At 34.0% G+C, this 21,329-nt stretch overlaps 1 protein-coding gene across 3 annotated transcripts in view; it reads left to right on the top strand.

Annotated features, from left to right (window-relative positions):
• SEMA3D (semaphorin 3D) overlaps window positions 1-21,329 on the top strand; it is a 194,601-nt gene that overhangs the window by 79,736 nt on the left and 93,536 nt on the right. For all 3 annotated transcript variants that reach the window (XM_045388679.3, XM_015447834.4, XM_065542399.2), the window contains one exon: window positions 8,700-8,860. In XM_045388679.3, the coding sequence (XP_045244614.2) occupies window positions 8,700-8,860 (161 nt within the window). The remainder of the gene's footprint in view (window positions 1-8,699; window positions 8,861-21,329) is intronic.

Genomic DNA, 21,329 nt, shown 5'->3' on the forward strand with positions numbered 1-21,329 from the left:
CATTTTAAACATTCTTTGAAACTTGAAGAAGGAGAAATTCTGAATAACTTGAAGGAAGCTACGAAACAATTGTAAAAGTAGTATCAATCGTGCTCAGAATGATACTCTCAACTTTTTATCAGGAAGTTTATTCTATCGTGACATTGCTTTTCTTGAAATGTACTAGATATTTATAACACTAACTTTTTTACAGGTCAGTAGAAAAAAAGATCACAGCAAAGCTTTTGAAAATGTAAAAGGACTCCTTCTTATTCAAAGTATGAATTTATTCCATAACTATAAATCACAAATGTCACAGTGATGGATTATATAAAGCATCCACTATTGAAAGCTGGCCAAATAAGAAGAAAATGTAATTTAAAAGTATGGATATGACAGAAATACAACCGTGTATAATTGCCACACTCCTACTCCACAACCTGTCTTGGCAAGAACACAGGCCCCATGACATAATAAGTTTAATTTGTTTCTAATTTATGTTTCCCTATGTGATATCATCTGTTTTATTATTGATATAGATAATGTTCTAAGACCTAATGAACAGAATGATCTATAACATTCCATCACAGAAAAGCAAGAGAATTTGATTTGTTTGTGTTCTTTCTGATTTGGACTTGCATTTGCAAGGAGATAATGGTTAGCATGGATAGCATAATGATATCTAAGTCAGCACAATAATAACATAATCTACACCTGCAATTTTGAAGCAGTCTTTTGTAGCGCTTTTAGGTTTGACTAATATTTTTTCTTCATATGCTTTGAAAGATTAGCTTTAAAGACTAAATGTACACAGTAGAGAATCATTGGTATTTTTGTGTTGGTAGAGGTGAATTATGAGTTATCTTTATAACCAGAATGTTTTCACATGATCTCAAGCCTCAGAAAACATATTGGAAGTCAGCTGATGCCAAGTTAAGATGAGCTAATTTTCCCAATGTTGAATCTAAGGGAGAATCAGTGTCTTGCCTTGGACAAAAAGCTGTAGTATTTCTGGAAGTTATGGGAAGAAGCTTTGAAGGCACTTCATAGAAATGATGCTCTGATAGTAACTTAGCATAAAAAGCCTGGAATTTTAGAGATCAGAGGAGAAATGCTGAATTTAGGGGGAAGGCAGAAGTAGAAAGGATGCTGAAAGGCTTAAAGAGAAACGTTTTTACTTAGACAGCTTTGTAGAGAACACACTGGAGATCTGACTACACTAAAGAAACCTGAGAATAGCCCTATTGATAAAACTGCTATTTCCTGAAGGAAAAAGAAAAGTGGGTAGGGCAAGAATATATGCTGAATATCCTGAGATGGCAGGGAAAGGTGACTGTATTTTGATCTGGATCTATTTTTAGTCGTAACATTTCTCTGCTGAGGAATTTTCCTCTTTAGATTGGAATACATTGGAATTTAAGCTTCTCCAAAGCTGATTTTCTTTTTAGCCCCATGAATTTCTGTCTTTCATAAAATGTTCTTTAAAGGATGTGGGAAGCATTTTTTTCTTTTTTTTCTTTTTTCTTTATCTATGTAGTCTTCTCGTGAGAGAAACTGACAACTCCACCCAGTTCGGGATCTCTGGCAATAAATGCAGGATTTCAAGGTTATAGGATCTTGTTCATTTAACACTCAAATACTGAGGAAGTCTGTGTTGCTTAATCCTAAATTTATTAGATTCAATATGACTCACCACTCCCTTCCTTTCTGGGGTGAAGAGGAAGAATATAGACCATTGGGTCAAATGTTTCCTCAGGCTAAATGAACAATTGTATTAAGGGACACTAAAAGGGAGACACAAAGAATTATTTTTAGAACAAAAGTATTTCAAATAAGAGCAGAGATTACCTAATCCTTAGCCTTCCCTTAAGTAGGGAAGCATCTGGCTGTCAATTAGGAGATTCATTTTATTAGACTTGCTACAGGAAATATACATAAAAAGATATTTCCATTTTACCATTAGAGGTACTTACTGATCTACTACATTATATGGTTGTCCTTTGTCACAAGTATATTTTCATTTTTCTTGTAGATGAGCATTTTCTCTCCACTAGGCTGTGAGTTCCATGAGGACAGGAGTGTGTCAAACTTGTAATCAGTGTCTTTCCAGCATGTGCAGATACCTGGTGTTCTTAGATGAGTCAGTTATTGCCTGCAAAAGTCACATTTTAGGAGGGTATTGGCTCACTTTCTTGTGCTAGCAATGAGAAATTATTTTAGATATGATTATTAACTACATGTGGAAAACATATAATTTTCCCTGTGACTTCTGGTAAGATATCAAGAGGTGTTAATAAAGACACATGCAGAAACTCTTCAAAAAATACACACATACATACAAACGTGAAAATGTCATGTTGTTTACATGAAATTCAATCCTCAGACCCACTTCATTGTCCCATGGTGGTTTACTGATAATGGGTCAAGAACATCTTCTCTGTGTCACCCATGCATCAAAATCCATAATATGCAATGATTTCTATATTTAACCAAGTAGATAAATAAAAAAAATCATGTCCTTGCTTCATTAATTTTAGAAATGATGACACTGTAGATTTTTCCAAAAGTGTGTTGCTAGAGCAAAAGTGGGAATTTGAACATCTGTGAGATTAAGATTACAAACTGGGAACAAGGTAATAGGAGAATGCACTGCTAAAAGGAACAGTGAAAAAGAATTATGGTGGATTAGGTCAAAGGTTTAGGGAGATAGAACAAAGGAGTCATTTAGGAGGTAAGTGCTGCTGACATCCCGAGGAAGGGTGAGGCTGTTTAACCAAGCACAGAGCTGGCCTCCTCTCAATGGCACGTGTGAAGCAACACACTCACCCTTTTACCTAAGGGGAAAAATTAAAAAAAAACAAAACAAAGTTCCTGTCCAAAAAGCTTTAAAACTATGGACAATCTCAAAAATCACATGCCCAAAAACTTCCAGTTTAGAATTTTTTTAAAAAAGCTCCAAAGTATATTGCCAAATTATTAGTCTTCAACTTTGATGAGTTTGACCCCAGCAGAGCCAGCATCCATTTCTGATTTATGAAATCCACTGAGTGTCTTCGCTTTATGTGTTAGGATACAGACTCTAAAATTATCATTTTTTTTTCAGTTTTGGTTAATAATCCTGTGGACACAAAAGTGTCTTTGCTTGGTTTGGCAGAAATGCAAGAAAGATAAGCTGGTTGGAAAAGAGGGAACCTGTTCCAATCCCTGTCCCAAAGTCTTTTCATAATGTGTGCGTCAGCCTAAGAAATTCTCATATGTAATGCCTAAATCTAATTATTTAATTTGGCTACAACAAATTGTTGAAGGATGTTTAATCGTTTTGTTGCTAGCATTGTCACAGGGCAATATTAAATCATTTGGAAATGATAATACCCCAGGTTAGTCACTATTTTTTCAGCTGTTTTTTCTTGTCAAGTTGGTTTGAAACTAAACCCCATAGAATTGGTTTTGATTAAAAAAAATAAAGCAAGTGGCTATATCAACTTTGTATTTATTTTTCTCACTGTATAAGTAAAGACAAAAAATGACATAAACAGCTCTTAAACACCTTCCTCTTCTCATTGCCATAATTCAGGGACTCCTCATGTTTCAGAACCTCTGGATAGTCTTCCTGACCCCACCTTTCCCTGTTCTCACCCATCCTGAATAATTTAGCCAGACTTATCTTTGCAACACTCAGCTAGAGTTGTTGCCACTTTTCTGAACAAAACATTTTAGTAGCTTCCAATCACCTACATAATAACCACAATCTTCAACGTGCCATCATAGGCTGTAATCATCTAGATGCTGCCTTTATGTCTAGTCTCAATTCTTTCCATCCCACATAGTCCCTATATTTCGGCAAAGCACATTTCCTCAGTTCTACAAATAATTATTAAGTACTGAATTTGTCTCAGACTCTGAGCTAGGTGCTGGGAATTCTAAGATAATTACACCATGGTCTTTGCCCTGAGAGAGGTCACACTCCAGAGTAGGAGACATATTAGAAGTGCAGTATGTATGTGCAACCTGGAGTAACATGTGCGCCTGTACAGCCTAGTGTTCATTCTGCCTGGAAAAAATTTTTCTTTATGTGTTTCCTCTCAAAATTCTATCTGTCTTTCAAGGCTGTGCTCAAATCTCACCTCCTTTTAGAAGATGATGTATAACTGATGATCTGAAAGGTTTAACATTTTATATATACTTCTATTAGAATTTATTTCACATATGTTGTGTTTTATATACGTAACTGTTTCCACACTGATCTGTGAGCCCCTTGCAAACAAGGCTCACTAATACCACAATCTTTTTTTTTTTTTTTTTTTTTTTTTTTTTTTTGAGGCGGAGTGTCACACTGTCGCCCAGGCTGGAGTGCAGTGGCGCGATCTCAGCTCACTGCAAGCTCCACCTCCCAGGTTCACACCATTCTCCTGCCTCAGCCTCCCGAGGAGCTGGGATTACAGGCGCCCGCCACCACGCCCGGCTTATTTTTTGTATTTTTTAGTAGAGACGGGGTTTCACTGTGTTAGCCAGGATGGTCTCAATCTCCTGACCTCGTGATCCACCCGCCTCGGCCTCCCAAAGTGCTGGGATTACAGGCGTGAGCCACTGCGCCCAGCCTATCCCACAATCTTAACACCATACTCAACATTTAATACACACTAAATACTTCTAAATATATGTGGCTTTAATAGCATTTTAATATTATTCCATTACCATAAAAAATGCAGAGATGTTCTCATCTTACTAATTCTGATTTAACGGAAGATAAGATATATGATTTTAAAATATATCTTATTTGGCCCAAAGCAGAGTTTAATAATCATACTCAAAATAATATTTATTGACTTTTCCTATCTACCCAGCATGGTTCTAAGAACTTTATATAAATTACCTCCTTTAATCATCATGAGAACTGTGACTTGGGAAATATTATGATTTCCTTTTTATACATTTTGTATAGACTTTTAAAAATACATCATCATCACTATAATGACTGATAGATACATAGCACTTACTATGTGCCAGACACTATTCATAATGCTGATCATGTATTAACTCGTTTATTCCTCACACCAACATGGCTTATTACATCGTTTCTGTTTTTGTTCTCACTTTATAGATGAGGAAACTGAGGCACAGAGAAGTTAAGTGACTCGTTCTAGATTACACAGCCAGTGAGTTGGAAGGCAGGATAATGCCCTGGTGGCCTGGACCTAAAGCTCATACTCTTACTCATTATGAGAAGTAATATTTCATTTTGTAATTAACAATGTAATGCATGGTTCAAAATAATTGAATATTATTCATAGGCACTTGAAACAATAAGGATTTCGATTATATAAACTACTTACTCTACTAGTTGGGTCAAAATATACCCCTGGGAATGCTTTTACATACGTTTGATTTTGCTGATTTCAGTCTTTGTTAAATAAGGGAAATTGCATGGAAGGCAACTGCCTGATTGAAATAAGGTTTGTGTGACATGTATTTTCTCATTAAGGCTTTAGATTACGTTCGTTTACCTTTTGTCTTGGTTCCATTCTTCTCTTCTCAATTCTACTTTACAATCAGTACGGCGTGTTTATTGGATATTATCCCTGCATTCGGAACTACTATAAAATATTACACCATTGGGTCTCTAGTCTGAAAAATGATTAAAGTTATATTTAGCTTAATAGAAAAATAATTAGTATCAATTTCAGACTTCTATCCAATGTACACAAAGCATGATCCATAAATGTTAGTGAGACATTTATGTTCGGTAAAGTCACGCTCATTTGAGATTTCAAATATCATGTCTTCTTCAGCATACTGCCTTTTGCTTTGTAAAATCTAAGACAAAACCCAGCTTAGAAACTAAGGTAAATAACATTTAACCATTATAAAGTAGAAAAAAGAAGGAAGGAAAAGCTAAAAAATATGAAATAATAATAAAGCCCATTGTTGGTAGATGGAATATAAAGCCATTGTATTTAAGGGACTCAAATATCATTTTTACAGAGGTTAAAACTGCCATGATACTTTTTAGAATTATCTTGGTGCCTATATCCTAGACATTATCTCTTTTTATCTTTCTCATCAATTAATGATAAGCTACTTTTAAATAATGAATTGGTTAAAAGTCAGATAGCACATAAAGAGCTTTAATAAAGTGATGAATATTAGTACCTTATTAGCATTCATTATTCTAGGATTTAAAAATAAGATGATATTGTAAGTACCTGAGGCAAAATCTAGTGACAGAATCTGGATAACTTACAGGAGTCTGTACATATTACAATTATAAATAAAACAAAGAATTGGGACCTAAAGAGAAGTGTCAAAAAAAAAAAAAAAAAAAAAAATCAAGACTGCAGAATCCAATTCAATTATCAACTTTGCTGCTAGGTAGTTTTATAACTTTAGGGCATGTGACTTCACCTCAAAACGATTAAAGAGCTTCATTTGTATAATTACGCTTTTGCATTAATTTAATTTCAAGGTCCATTCTAGCATTAAATTTTTGATATTACTGGATTACTGGTTCAGGGTCATATCTCTTTCAGAGTACATTTTCTGGGGTTCAGTTTCTTTCTTTACATCTTATTTCTGCACATATGGAATAGAAAAAGTTTAGTTCTTCAAACACAGGCATCAATCTAAATACTATCAAAAGTAGTATGGGCAAAAGACAAGCTGCAGACTGGAAATAATATTTGCAAAATATGTATCTGATAAAAGACTGTAATCCAAAATATACAAAGAACTATTAAAACTCAATGATAAGAAAACAAACAACCTAATTTTTTAAAATGGACAAAAGGCCTTAACAGACATCTCACCAAGGAAGGTATACAGATGGCAAATAAGCATATGAAAAGATGCTCCATATCACATATCATCAACGAAATACAAATTGAAACAATAAGGTACTGCTACACACCTATTGGAATGGCCAAAATCGAAAACACTGATACCACCAAATGCTAATGAAGATGGAGCAACAGAAATTCTCCTTCATTGTTAGTGGAAACGCAAAGTGGTACAGACACTTTGGAAGACAATTTGGCAGTTTCTCACAAATCTAAACAGAAGACCCAACAATCATGCTCCTTAGTATAATATTTACTCAAAAAAGTTGAAAACTATGCGTATTAGTCCATTTTCACACTGCTGATAAAGACATACCCGAGACTGGGTAATTTATAAAGAAAATAAAGTATAATGGACTCACAGTTCCACGCGGTTGAGAGGCCTGGCAATCATGGCGGAGGGCAACAGGCCTGTCTTCAACAGCGGCGGGCAAGAGAAAATAAGAGCCAAGTGAAAGGGGTTTCCCCTTATAAAACCATCAGATCTCGTGAGACTTACTCACTGCCTCGAGAACAGTATGGGGAAGCCACCCCCATGATTCAATTATCTCTGACCGAGTCCCTCCCACATGTGGGAATCATGGAAGCTACAACTCAAGATAAGATTTGCGTGGGGACACAGCCAAACCATATCAGTATGTCCACACAAAAACCTGCACACAGGTGTTTATGGAAGCTTTATTCATACTTGCCAAAACTTGGAAACAACGAAGATGTCCTTCAGTAGGTAACAATTTAAATAAACTGTGGTACATCCAGGAAATAAAATACCAGCACTAATAAAGGATGAGCTATCAAGCCATGAAAACATGGAGCTAACTTAAATGCATATTACTAAGTGAAAGAAGCCAATCTGCAAAGGTAGCATATTGCTTGATTTAAACTATGTGACATCCTGTAGCAAGCTGAACTTTGGAGACAGAAAAAACTAGTCATTGCCAGGGAGAGGGGTAGGGGAGAAGGATGAACAGGTGGAGCACAGACAATTTTTAAGGCAGAGAAGGTACTCTATATGATACTACAGTGGTTGATACTTGTCATTATTCCTTTGTCAAAATATATAAAATATACAACACCAAAATTAAACCCTAAAGTAAACTATGAAGTTTGAATGATTAATATGTGCCATTGTAGGTTTATTGATTGTAATAATTATACCACTGAAGTGAGGGATGTTGATGATGGGAGAAGCTATGAATGTGTGGGGTAAGAGGTATATGGGAAATTTCTGTATCTCTCAGTTTTGCTGTGAACCTAAAACCGCTCCAAAAAAGAAGCGTATTTTTTTTTTAAAGTAGGAAAAAAAATGCTGAGAGATTATGATACACTTGATTTGATATTTACTTTGTATACATTAATTAATTTTATAGGTTTGCAAATATTGATATAGATAGATGCTTTAAATGATAAGAATATGAACATAGGGTTGTAAAATATTTTGTATTTAACTTTTTGTGTGTTTACATGTTTTATATTCATTTTAATACTGCGTATTTTTCACACATAAATATTGTTAAAGTACAAATATATTACATCTATTTCTAAATAATTACGTTGAAAACCATAATTATATATAGCTATATTGGCCTTTTTATGCTGTATGTATTCATTTACAAAGTGGGACAATATGTATATTTAGGCAAGTAAATATTTTGCTTATTACTAATTCTTTCTTTCTTTTTCTTTCTTTCTTTTTCTTTCTCTCTCTCTCCTTCCTCTTTCTTTCTATTTTTCTTTTTCTTTTCTTTTTCTTTCTTTCTCTCTTTCCTTTCTTTCTCTCTTTTCTCCTTCCTTCCTTCTTTCCTTCCCTTCTTTTTTTCTTTCTTCTTCTTCTTCTTTTTTTTTTTTTTTTTTTTTTTTTTTTTTTTTTTTTTTTGCTTTCCATAGACTTGCTGCTTTCAAATAGCTGTATTCCCTTTTTGGGTTCATCAGAAGGACTGGATTTTCAAACTCTTCTGTTAGATGAGGAAAGAGGCAGGCTGCTCTTGGGAGCCAAAGACCACATCTTTCTACTCAGTCTGGTTGACTTAAACAAAAATTTTAAGAAGGTCAGTATATTTATGTATACATTTGGTTAAATTCATTTACTTTCATCTTTCTTCTTCTCCCGTTTTGTTTTGCTTTGTTTTAAGGGACGCAATGTCAAATGCAGTGCATCATGTACATGTCAAAAGGTAGTATACTTGAAGAATATATTGCCTCTGATACACATTCTGGATTTTTATGGATTTAAGTACATATGCATGTTCTTTATTAAGAGTGAATAAATATAATAAAAGCCTTGAAAATATAAATGAAAACATCAAAAATTAGTTAATGTACATTAGGCTGTATAATAGAAATGCAAAGTTTGAGATTGAAGAAATGACAAATGAGTTATACATCAAGAATGAATATATCCATAACAATAGTTGTAAAATTAAATTTGATTAACATTCAGTTCACAAATAAGCATACTTTCAAATGATACTGTGGCTATAATAACAAACACCATGGGGCTTTTTCCACACTCCCATTTCACATCCGAATAGGTTTCTCCTACAAGTCAATCACTCTCAGCAAGTATAGATAAATAATCTCCCAACTATGGGTTCATTAAGACAATCTTACCATGACAAAGAAACATACACTAGTAATTTAAAAATCAAAAGGCAATTACTACCATGTCCTACATTTTCAACTACCAGTGTGAAACCCGGAGGAAAGGGTGCCACACTTTAGATGTCGTCTACTAACTAGTACTTTAGCAAATATCAATATCTATGTAAGCAGAGATAGATGCTAAGACTGGCAGAGATTGAATGGCTAATAAGATTACATAATATCAGATCTCTTCTGCATCTTTGAGACATCTTCTATTGTCTTTTTAACCCATCTTTTTCAGAAGTATTGAAAAAAAAAAGACTAGGAGCAATTGCAAGGTTTAAATCCAATAGTTACCAATATTGAGTTGTTCTTCTTCAAAGAGAATTGTTTATAGGCCATCCTAGGACTTTAGACTTTGAAGCTACATACAGTATTCATCTACAATGACCACTTTAACTCTCTAATTGTGAGATTTAATAGCCAAATATCAGTTGCTCAATTATTTTAGAATTATTTATTCTCAGGGCTTTAGTCTACACAAAACATTTATCTTAATATGCAGTATATTACTTACTTAATTTCTGCAATAGAACAATGTTATTTGGTTTTTAATCAATTAACTTTTAAGTAGTTTTTTCACACATTTTTAAGGTCTGCTAAAGGAACAGGACTTATTGCTTATAAAGGCTCATACTTAATAAAAAAATTATTTCTGCAAATGTGTACACATACATTTCATGTAATCTGTGTTTTCAGATGAAAAATTGAGGGCTAAAATACTGCTAGCAATTGTTTTTGAGTTCTGTTAATCCAAACACACTAAGAAGCTCATATGATTATCTTTAAAAAAATTAAAGTTATCTGGTAGCCTGGATATTACTTAATGTAAATAAAATAAGCAGTTGATTATGTACTAGAATTTGAAAGTTTGTCCTCCATTCTAATCTACCATTATAGCTCCTTTCCGTTTTTTTCTTAAGGCTGTATTTTTTTCTTCAGGAATTTCTTTTAAAAATACTGACACTCCTAGCATGAGCCAATCGATGGCATCAAGTAACATCTTAATTTTCAGTAAATATCTTAGCAGGAGATGACATGTTTTATGAAAGTGGCCAAGGGAAAAAATCTTAGTTAACTTTGCAATTTTGCTTTAAGAGATGCCACGTAGCTTAAAAGGCGTTTTTTCCAAATATGTCTCAGTTTTACTATACTAGAAAAAGCAAATCATACTTTTAAGGGAATTTGTTCTTGTTCTGTTCTCTGCCTTCAGGGACTGGAAGAAAAAGTCCCTTTATCTGAACTGAGTGTATTAGATCATTGCTTAAAATAAATTCTTATAGCATAACTTCCTGCCGTGACTATTTTAAGCAAGTCTCTCTTTGGCGATGTTTCATGCATGAAATGTGCTAATATTTAATAAAGTAAATGTTTATGAAGTATCAATTTATCTTATGATATCATTAAAATAAAGTTATTTGAATACATTATAAAATTAGATGTCTACATAACTGATATTTCTTTATATCTCTATAAAATGTATAATTCATAAGGGGATTATGTATGCAAAGGTAATAATTTATATTATGTAGGTATCCACCATTCCAATTTATATAAATCACTCCATTGCTAAGGATACTCCACAGTAGCACATAAGTGTCAAAATGTAGTACTTTAGCAGTGTTTAGACCCACTTGGTTTGCACTGGCTCAGTGCCCCTCGGCAAAGATCCAAACTCTCCTGCGGAGGAAACCACACATGTTGGGACTCTAAGGGTCTGAAGGCTGTCCTTTGTACTCTTTAGGGTTAAAGCAACCTACAACATATAATTGAGTTATCAGTGACTGGTTGGGGTTTTTTTTTTCCCTTGGAAATTTAAAAAAAAAATCTGTAGAAAATACTCGAAGTTAGCAAAATTTACAATATATGTGAACTTTGAGGTTTCGTACAAACAAGGCTGTGCCTCTTGAAAAAAAGGCCATTATCATTCATATTTGCCATGGGCATTTAGCGTAGAATCACCGGAAATTATAGCAAAATCATTCACAAAATGCGTTTTGTAATAATTATTTAATAATACCTTTTTACTCTTTACTGTTGTTCAGATGAGATTTTGAGTCTACTAGAGTGAATAGTGCAGGTATATAATTAGTAAATCTTTGACAAATAAATGATTGCAGAAGAAAGTCAAAATTAATTAGATTTTTGGGGAACATTTCCACTATCTAGAAAATAAAAATTAAGTAGACTGAGTTGTTTTTTTGTTTCTGTTTTTTAAATTCTCTGGCATTTAAAGAAGATGGATGAGATTATGACCTTCTTTTTGTCTTTTCTGAAATATTTTTTGAGAGAAAGGACTATTTCTATAGGAACTTAGACTTAAAAGCAAGTATAAGCACACATTGCAAGGATGTGACACCTCACAACTTAACTATTCCGAAGTTTAACGATTCCAAATTTGGTCCGTAAGGCCTCTCTTCAGCTAGCGAATACTCGTGGACTCCTTCTCTGGGACGGGGTCTGGAAAGATGATGCTTATTGATTTGACAATCCCTTCCCCCAATACTAGATCAACATGGAGCAATCAGAACCACCCAGAAGTGATCACATTGCGAGAGAAGGACATGGATCTAGAACGGTGTTTGCCATTTCTGACACTTTTATGTAGGTTGAGTTTCTCCAGAAGCCAACTCTGAGATGAAGATTATATCATCAGAGAGTGTTTTCGGAATCTGCCCAGTGGGAGGAAAGCTAGGAAGCAGTATTAGGCAAAGGGAGATTTGAGCTGTGACACAGTCCCAGCAAAAGCCTCAGCTGACAAGCCAAGCTGATAATGTGGCAAACATTTCAATATATTTTCCTAGTGTGAGTGATAATACCATTTTTAACTTAGTTTATCCTTTTCTCCTATCTAATCTGTTCACCACAACCATAAGAGTTATTGTCACAAAATTAAAAGTCTGAATGTGTCTCACTCACTCATACAACTCTGGCAGTTTTTCCTAGCAACTTGAATAAACTCCAGGCTTCTTAGCATTGACTTTTTTTTTTTTTTTTTCATTATTATACTTTAAGTTCTAGGGTACATGTGCATAACATGCAGGTTTGTTACATATGTATACTTGTGCCATGTTGGTGTGCTGCACCCATCAACTCGTCAGCACCCATCAACTCATCATTTACATCAGGTATAACTCCCAATGCTTTTAAGGCTCTTCCTAGCGCATTTCCACCCTGTTTCCAGTCTCACTGTTAACTATTCTTCATTGTTCTCTCACATGCACTCTATTTTCTGCTTCTCTCTCCCCACCCCTCTCTTTCCACTTTACTCAAAGCATCCTGTTTATTCTTCATAAAATAAAGAATTTACTATCAAGTTCTGTGCCTTTTCTAAAACTTCCTGGATTTCACTTTCTTGCTCATTTCACTGCTCTTCATTCTTGAAAGACTTTATCAAATTATATTCTTTTGCTCTCCAAGGCTTCACCTTTTGCTCTCCAAGGCTTCACCTCACCCTTGAGAAATTTAAGTGTTCTTCACGTTTACTGGAACATTTTGTATATTTATGTCAATGTCAGATGTCCTAGCTGACAGTGTTGTCGGTATTGATTTGTGTCAGTATGTCTTCATCCACATTATACATTCCTTGAATATGGGGATAATCTTTTATGCACTTCTGATTCTCTTTTAGCACACTGCACAATGTCTGATACATAAAATACACTAAGTGGTGTGTTTCTCTAATTTTTTTGAATTTGTGATTTTGTTAGTTTTCCTTTTTTTGAGTAAGAAACTACTATATTGCTTTTATCAATTAGCATGGAATAGATAGCTAACAGAAAAAAAGACACCTAAATTTCAATTAAAAATTAATAAAATACAATCATATAATATAAATAGGTTCACTGTTTGAGTGATTACAAAGATGAAAATATCATTTGCTTAATGATGTTATCGAGGACCCAGTTCTTTCTCTGTCAGCCATTTTTGGGGTTGGCATTATCTTTAGGTTGGTAGCAAGATGACTGCCACAGTTTTCATGGGTCACATCCAGACGAAGAAATATAAATGGAAAAATAGATAATCACTTATATCTCTTTTTCAGGAACAAAAATAGTTTTGTAAAACCCTTTCTTTCATCTCATTGGCCAGAAATATATTAGTTTCAACTCTCAAACTTGCATGGAAAGGAGGGTAACTATAAGGTGATTATATCAATCACCTCAAGTTGAAGGAATATTTAGGAACCAAACACTTTGATTACAACACTTACAGAGAGGGAGCAGAAAATAAACTTTCTTTAAAAATTAATTGACTTAGAAGACTGATTTTTTCTTTTTCAGTTTAACACAGGTAACGCAAGGGAAACATAAAAGTTTTCTCAGCCAAACAAAAAGAAGAGCATATATTGCCTATTTGGAAAGACTTATAAAGATTAGCTAGTTCTACAAGAAAATTATCTGGAAGAATTTATTATTCTTTCAGTAGATAGCCTCGGAAGGTATTTGTTGCCAGTAAAAATCCTAAAAATGATGTAGTTTTTTCATCTTGTGTAGTAAAAATTGAAAAATTTGCTAATCGTCATAAATAATTATTTTCCTTCACAAGAGTTTATTTGCCTCTGCAAAAGTTTTCTCTGTCTTGATTTAATGTAAACTTCATGAAATCTGGTCTGCTGCAAATCTTTTATGGTAGTATCATGTAAGTTTTCTCCCTTTAATATTTTGACTGTTTTGGGGGGCTGACTTTGATGAGAAACAGTAGATTGTAACTTAGTTCAAAGACTTACATGTTATTCTATAATCATAGTATTTAGCATTATATGCTAATTATTTAATGTACAGAGAACATATTTTTTTAAAAAATCAAATAAATATGACTTAAGCACCATTTAATATATATCTTAGTGTAATTATAAATAAAATAATGCTGCTTTTATTGGTTTGGTTTTGTCAGTCTCTGCAGCCGAAACAACTGATATGCATTATAGAAATAAAACTTGGGATACTTTATAAGTGACTACACTTTGAGTATTTTTTATTTTCCCCTTCTACTTGAGCCAGCATTTCTTTTTCATTTGGTTCAACAAAAATCCATTGAGTATCTATTATTATCACTAAGCATATTGTAATAGAATATAAAACTCAGATCTTGTCATTGCTTAAATCGTAGTTAGGGCGACAAGGCATAATACAGTTACAAGGAAAGTTAGAAAATTTTAAATGTCCAAAATAATAAGACAGATCACATATGGTAGAAACCTAGAGAGAAGAAAACAATTACATGTTGTTCATGGTTTTGAACTAGCACAAGATGGATGAGTAAAATTTGGATTAATGTTAACTGGTTAGTTTAAAATGTTTGCATTTAAATTTGGAACTTAGGGTTTGCTGTTTCTTTGTTGTTCAGTTTGAATGGGGAAATATATGTTTGAAAAATGGAGCAGAAGAGAGTCTATTCTCTATTCTGTATGTAGATTTCTCACTTGATCTTAGCCAAAAGGCTGAGAAGCGATTGTATGTAGATTTCTCATAGTTTAAATTAAGAGAGCTGCATTTTCCTGCCCCAGCCCTTAACATCCTACTCCATCTCCTTAGTCAGAGGAAGTATATAAAAGAAGAATTTTTAATAGTCCTTCAGAAAGGTGGCCAACTGTGAATAGACATTTATATCTATTTATCATTCATTTACAAGTGATGCATTAGAAGCCTGTTCAGTGTAGCTATTATAATAATGAATGTGTTTGACATTTGTACAATATGGTTTAAGGACCCATGGTTTCCAAACAAATGATTCGAAACTACATAGTAACTGTCAGTTTGACTACAAGTGAACATTCTCTACTTCAGCCAGCCTTAAGTAGTCCTAGCAATAATTCATAAAAAATCCAGAGCCCTCTCTATGTAAACTTCAGGAATAATGTATACAAACTGAAAGTCTTCCTCTCCCTCTTTCTCACTCTTTTTTTTTTTTAATGGAGTCATAGTTGATGGTAAAAAAAAAATATATCCAATACTCTCTGTTTGGTTATGTTACTTAGTTGGACTTCTGAGTTAATGAATTATTGTGATTCGTCCATATGAAAATGTTACTTATTTTGGAAGCAGTTCAGACCTGCAGGGATGGAACGAGTCTCTAAACCAGTATGAAAGCAAAGGGTCACAAAGAGAATGACGTATGATTTACCAAGCTGAGTACTGCTTTTGTGTCTATATAATTCAAGGATTTATTTGTTGGCTTTCTTTCTCTCTTTCTCCTTCCTTCTCTTCCTCCCTTCTTCCCTTCCTCCCTTCCTTCCTTCTTTCTTTCCCGCCCTCCCTCCCTCTCTCCCTCTCTCTCCTTCCCTCTCTTCTTTCTTTTCTTTTCTTTCTTTCTTTCTTTCTTTCTTTCTTTCTTTCTTTCTTTCTTTCTTTCTTTCTTTCTTTCTTTCTTTCTTTCTTTCCTTCTTTCTTTCTTTCCTTCTTTATTTTTCTTTTCTCTCTCTCTCTCTTTCTTTCTTCTCTCATCCTTTCCTTCCTTTATTTATCCTTTCTTTCTTTCTCTTTTCTTTCTTCTTTCTTTTTGCATGTAATCATAAAAATTACTCAGATTACTTGAAATCCTTAATACTACACCCTTATGTTTGAGCATTTATATTGTGAAAATAACTAACCTAAATGAGTTTATAATTTTACATATAATAATTTTCAGTGGACTATTTAAACACCTTTCTTTGCCTAACATAAAAAGAGCTTTGCTATTTCCCTTTCTTTAAGGAAGTCTACAACAAGACTTTTGATACATGAGGACTCTACACTTGCTTGTTTGATATTAAGTATAAGCAAAAATACTATTATAAATCAGAATGATTTTCTGACTCCAGTTCTATTAACTTACTCTAGGGCTAAATAAGACATTTCTGTCTAATGCTTTAGCTTGTAAGAAGTCTATTATATAGTGGGAAAAGAATAGAATAAATAACCTTCTCACTTAAAATCAAGTTATTGGTAAAACAAAATTGTCAGTCTTTTAAGTCTTATTTAATACTTGAAATTAAGAAAATATAAACACATGGAAAGCATGTGGACAGCCTAATAAATTAACTTCGGTATAAGGCACCCGGCTTAGATTCATGGGATTAATCTGTTTCCATTGCCTGCCAAGCATATGCTGTCTAGTAATCACAGAGCTAAAACAATCGACTCGTTCATGGATGTGCTGGCTCTCTAGCCCGGGTGCTCATGTGCAGGTCCCATCTGGTCACTGTAATGGACTGTCAGGATGTTGTCAGACTGCTCAGACCTCGCCAGAACTCTGACAAGAACTCATTCTCTGTGTCCAATTCTATGGGAAACTCTGCAGATCACTTTTCAATGAATAATTATTGAGCGCTCACTATGCCAGGTTCTGTGCCAGGTACTAAAGGTGATAGGAAGAAAAAGCAATGTTCCTTGACACCGGATATCAGTGCTTATTAAACTTCAGTGAGTCATGGATTAGAGGTATTGAATTGGATTCACTACAAAAGTTTGAAGTCCATCCACAAGAGTAATTGGACCGCAACTTCTAAATTACTGACCATTTGTGAATTTCTTTGAATGTATTTTAATTTGTATGGTATATTAGCATTTCTCTCTCTTTCATGCAATACATATTGGTAGGTTTTGTTTGTTTGTTGGTTGGTTTGTTTGTTTTATGAGATAGGTTCGCACTCCTGTCACCCAGGCTGGACTGCAGTGATGTGATCTTGACCTACTGCAGCATTGACTTCTTGGACTCAAACAATCCTCTCACCTCAGCCTCCCGAGTAGCTGGGACTACAGGTGCTTGTCACCATGCCCAGCTAACTTTTATTATTATTATTTTTAATAGAGACAGGGTGTTGCCACATTGCCCAGTCTTGTCTCAAACTTCTGGGCTCATGCAATCTGCCCACCTCACTTGTAATCCCAAAGTGCTAGGATTACAGGGCATGAGCCATGGCACCCGGTCTTGCAATACATATTTATTGAGGTTCTACTATATTCCTGATACTCTTCTAGATCCTGAGAATATAGTGAAAAATAAAACAGGTCAGACATTTGTGCTCATAGTGTCTTCAATTTGGGAATAGAGAGTTAATGGAGAAAAAGAAACAAATAAAATAACACTTATTGTGAAGTGTTATGTTAAAAAATGTGTGGTGTTCCTGGGAAACTACTTCAGATTGTTATTAGAAAAGACCTTTCTAGGGAGATGATAATAAAATTGGCATTTGAACGTTTCTTTCAAATGAGTATTAACTTGGTGGAGATGATGATTTGTATTTTAAGGCTGGGCAGCTGAGACTCACACCTACCTAAAGTCACAAATCAAGCGGCGATGCCGTAGGGACTCACATTCACATCTTCTGATTGCACTGCATTTAATTGATCTTTACACCTGGAAAAAGGTCTCAAACTAAACTTACTTTTGAAAAAGAAAGTACCAAATGGATGTGATAAGCAAAAGTGTAGTAGAAGACAGAGATAGTTCGTGGTAGAAAGCTAAAATGCAGGTGAGGCTCCTGAGCTGAGTCGGGAAAAGGGAAAGACAATTGTCACCCAAGGCTTCAAGAAGAAATATCATGGAAAACACCACTTTAGACTGTGCCTGGAACTCCATCTTCTGTATTGAAGGACATTTTCTTGGAAAATTTGTAGGCCTGCCCTTATATAAAAATCTAAAAAAAAAGAAGTGGAGAACTTAAACTTCCCTTCTGTAGCAATTTCTGTCTAGGCCAGGCCTAGACAGAAATTGTAAAGCTGTGCAAGCTTTACCTTTGGCGCTGTTGCTCTTGTTTTGCAATAGGAAAACACCTCCCTGTCCTGGGAAACCAGATTAACCATTGCTCTTTTAGTTGTTCAAATACTTATTTGGCACTCAGAGTGACTTTTTTTTTTTCTTTAAAGACATTCAAAAACTTGTATCCTGTTTTTTGAAAGAGATGGCCACTATCTCAAGGGTTCTGAATTTTTGTCTTTAATTAGGTTCTATGAACAAGTTTCAACTTCCTTTTGTGTGTCTCATTCAGTTGTTTTGACATCTCTGAATTAGGCCAAGGGACATTTGACTGACCATGCACTTGCTAACTTGAGACAATTAAATCGCTTCTCCAAAGATGAAACAAAGAGCAGATATAATTAGAATTTCCATTGGATGTTGTTATAAGGTCTTATCATTATTTGAATGTTTCTGTTACTTGCCTAACGCTGAATAATTAAAAATTAATTGTCTGACATTTTCACCTTACTAAAAGATGACTGTTCATTAATTATATAAATCATGAATGAAACAATAATTGTTAGGGATACTGCAATATTTTGTGAGTCCCTTCTAAGTATTTTTTTTCAAAGTGAAGTAAAAATAATATTAAAAGGACAAAAAATTGTTTTGGATTTTGGACAGAGATAAGCAAATAAAATCAATATAACTAGATCACAGCTTGTATTTTAAATTCACACAGTTTCCACTACATTTTCATTAAAAAATATTATTAAATCTTTTTAAGAATCTGTTTAAACTATAACTTTATGCACAAAGCCTATTTAAGGAGGAACTGAAGACAATTTTTATTTCAGTAATATGGTCTCTTTTCGTAGTAGTAAGCTATACAACTCTAAAAGAAAATATACAGATATATGTTTAGACAATAATATTTGAGCCTTCCAAGGTTAGCATGAAAAAATTAATCCTTTGCAAATGATCAACTGTGAAATACTATAAAGGCAACATAAATACAGTAATATGGGTAAGTCAGTAAATTATAGAATATGAGGACTGGCTTATGAGACATACTTGTTTTACAGTGTTGACCCATAAACTCTTATTTCTAAGTGAAGAAATGTTATAAATTTATTTACTTCTGTTTGCCAGTTTTCTGTTATCAACTAGATCTATAAGAATTAGCACTCAAATTAAAACCAATTGGCACGTATTATTTAATAATTGTTCAATTAGTAATTATACCCTGAATAAGTAAGTTGAGAGGAATTCTTAGGTTCTTCTGGATCCACAGAAAAGATCTCCATTTGATTTCTGATGTCTCCTGCACATGGATAGATAGCAACAGTAAGCTCTCCGCATGTTTGCAGTCCTTGATATCAAGGCTCTAAGGTCCCAAAGACCACAACCCACCAAAATTATATCCTTAAAATCTGTATCTGGTGCATCAGCACAAGGTTAGTTAAGAATTAGTGTTATTTGGGAATATTTCAGAACAATTAAAACCTGGCCATTAGGCAATGGCATCTCTGCTTCTGATATGATTCTCTTTGATAAGTGAAGGAAAAATATCTGTGGATGACTTTCTAAGGGACAAACACAGTTGGAAACAGGGACATGTGCTTTGTTGTGTGCTGTTTCGTGCAACTTTTAATATGTCAAGATACTGTGTGCAAGACACACTACAGTGCAGGAAGATTTATGAGGCATTTTATTGCCAATGAATTCAAAATACAGTAAGAATATTAATAATCACTGTCTCAAAATTGTCCATATTAACTATTGATCCTGAGGGTTGACATTTAATAGATAATGTGGATATTATATTTTTTAACTACATCATGTGACTTTTGTCTAATAGTGACACAATCTCAAAGTGTACTGAGTAGGCTACTAAAATAATCCAAGGAACACAGGTATGCCTTGGGCTGTTGTACAAAATATGCTGAAACTTCAGCCTATATGTGAAACATATCTTATTCTATACCCAGTCACCCTATAGTTAACATCTCTATTTTTCCCTTTATATAACTGTATGTGTCTCTGACTTTCTCTCTCTTACTTCCCCCTCCACATGCACCTATACACACACACACACACACACACACACACACACGCATACACACACGGGGGGGGGGAGTGGGAGAGAGAGAGAGACTAGAAAAATATGAAAATAGTGGAATGCTATTATATATGTGCGTGCATTGTACATTATATATCTCATTCTATAAACATTATATATAATGTGATATATATACATATAACACTTCAAAAGATTATTGAAAATTTTGCCAATTCTATGTAAGAATAAGAGTGGATCTTTAAAAATGAATTTGTCTTGTTTTTTGTGTTTTTAGATTGAATTAAGGGAAATTCTGTCTCTTTACATTATTTTCCAATTAGAAATAAAAATGAATATTTTTTTAAAAATTTCTTTATTCTAATGACTAGGTAGTCTGTAAGAAAAAAGTCCACCACAAATCATAATTAAACTGACATCTTTTCAATATTAACACAGCTATAATGACTCTTTTTCCCTTCTAAGTAAATGTTTAGAGTAAAAGACAATCAGATATATCATGGGTTGTTTTTATTTAAGGTAATTCTGTTTGTGATTACTAAACCTTGGCAGCATTGTGTCAAAATAAGCCAATATGTAATTTCAATAAAGCGTTATTTTTGAAGGTTTTAATTTTACGTTAAGAAGTAAAATTTTCTTTGTGATCCCATCTCAGAATCCCTGTGCTTGTATGTAACATTTACTTGCTAATCAAAAAGTCAATTCTCTGAAGCTTGTAATTAGTTGTATGGCTTCATCAACTAGGATGATGCAACTCAAATTACAATTATATGACTTATAAGTAATAACTGAAAATGTACAACAAAAACATTAAAGCATCTTTTACAGATTTGTATTTCTTTACAAAGAGAATAAATGTGCAATTGCTATTTTGGTGTCAAGTCCCTGAGACAAAATTAGAGTTGAAACCACCTAACTAAACCAAACTATTACATTAGAGTTGAAACTATTAAGAGCAAGTAATTTAAAACAGAGGCTCAAAAGTAGAGACTGCTAAAGACGCTGTTTACCAGTAAGCGCTCCACAGTGCTCCCTGGGCACAGTGGTTTCGTCTTGTGTACTCTTTTCTCGCTCTGTCTCTCCCATCCTGACTCAGATCCAAGCACCTCAATCTTGGCTGACATACAGAAGGC

The sequence above is a fragment of the Macaca fascicularis genome, chromosome 3 (genome assembly GCF_037993035.2).
Source record: "Macaca fascicularis isolate 582-1 chromosome 3, T2T-MFA8v1.1".
Classification (NCBI taxonomy): Eukaryota; Metazoa; Chordata; class Mammalia; order Primates; family Cercopithecidae; genus Macaca; species Macaca fascicularis.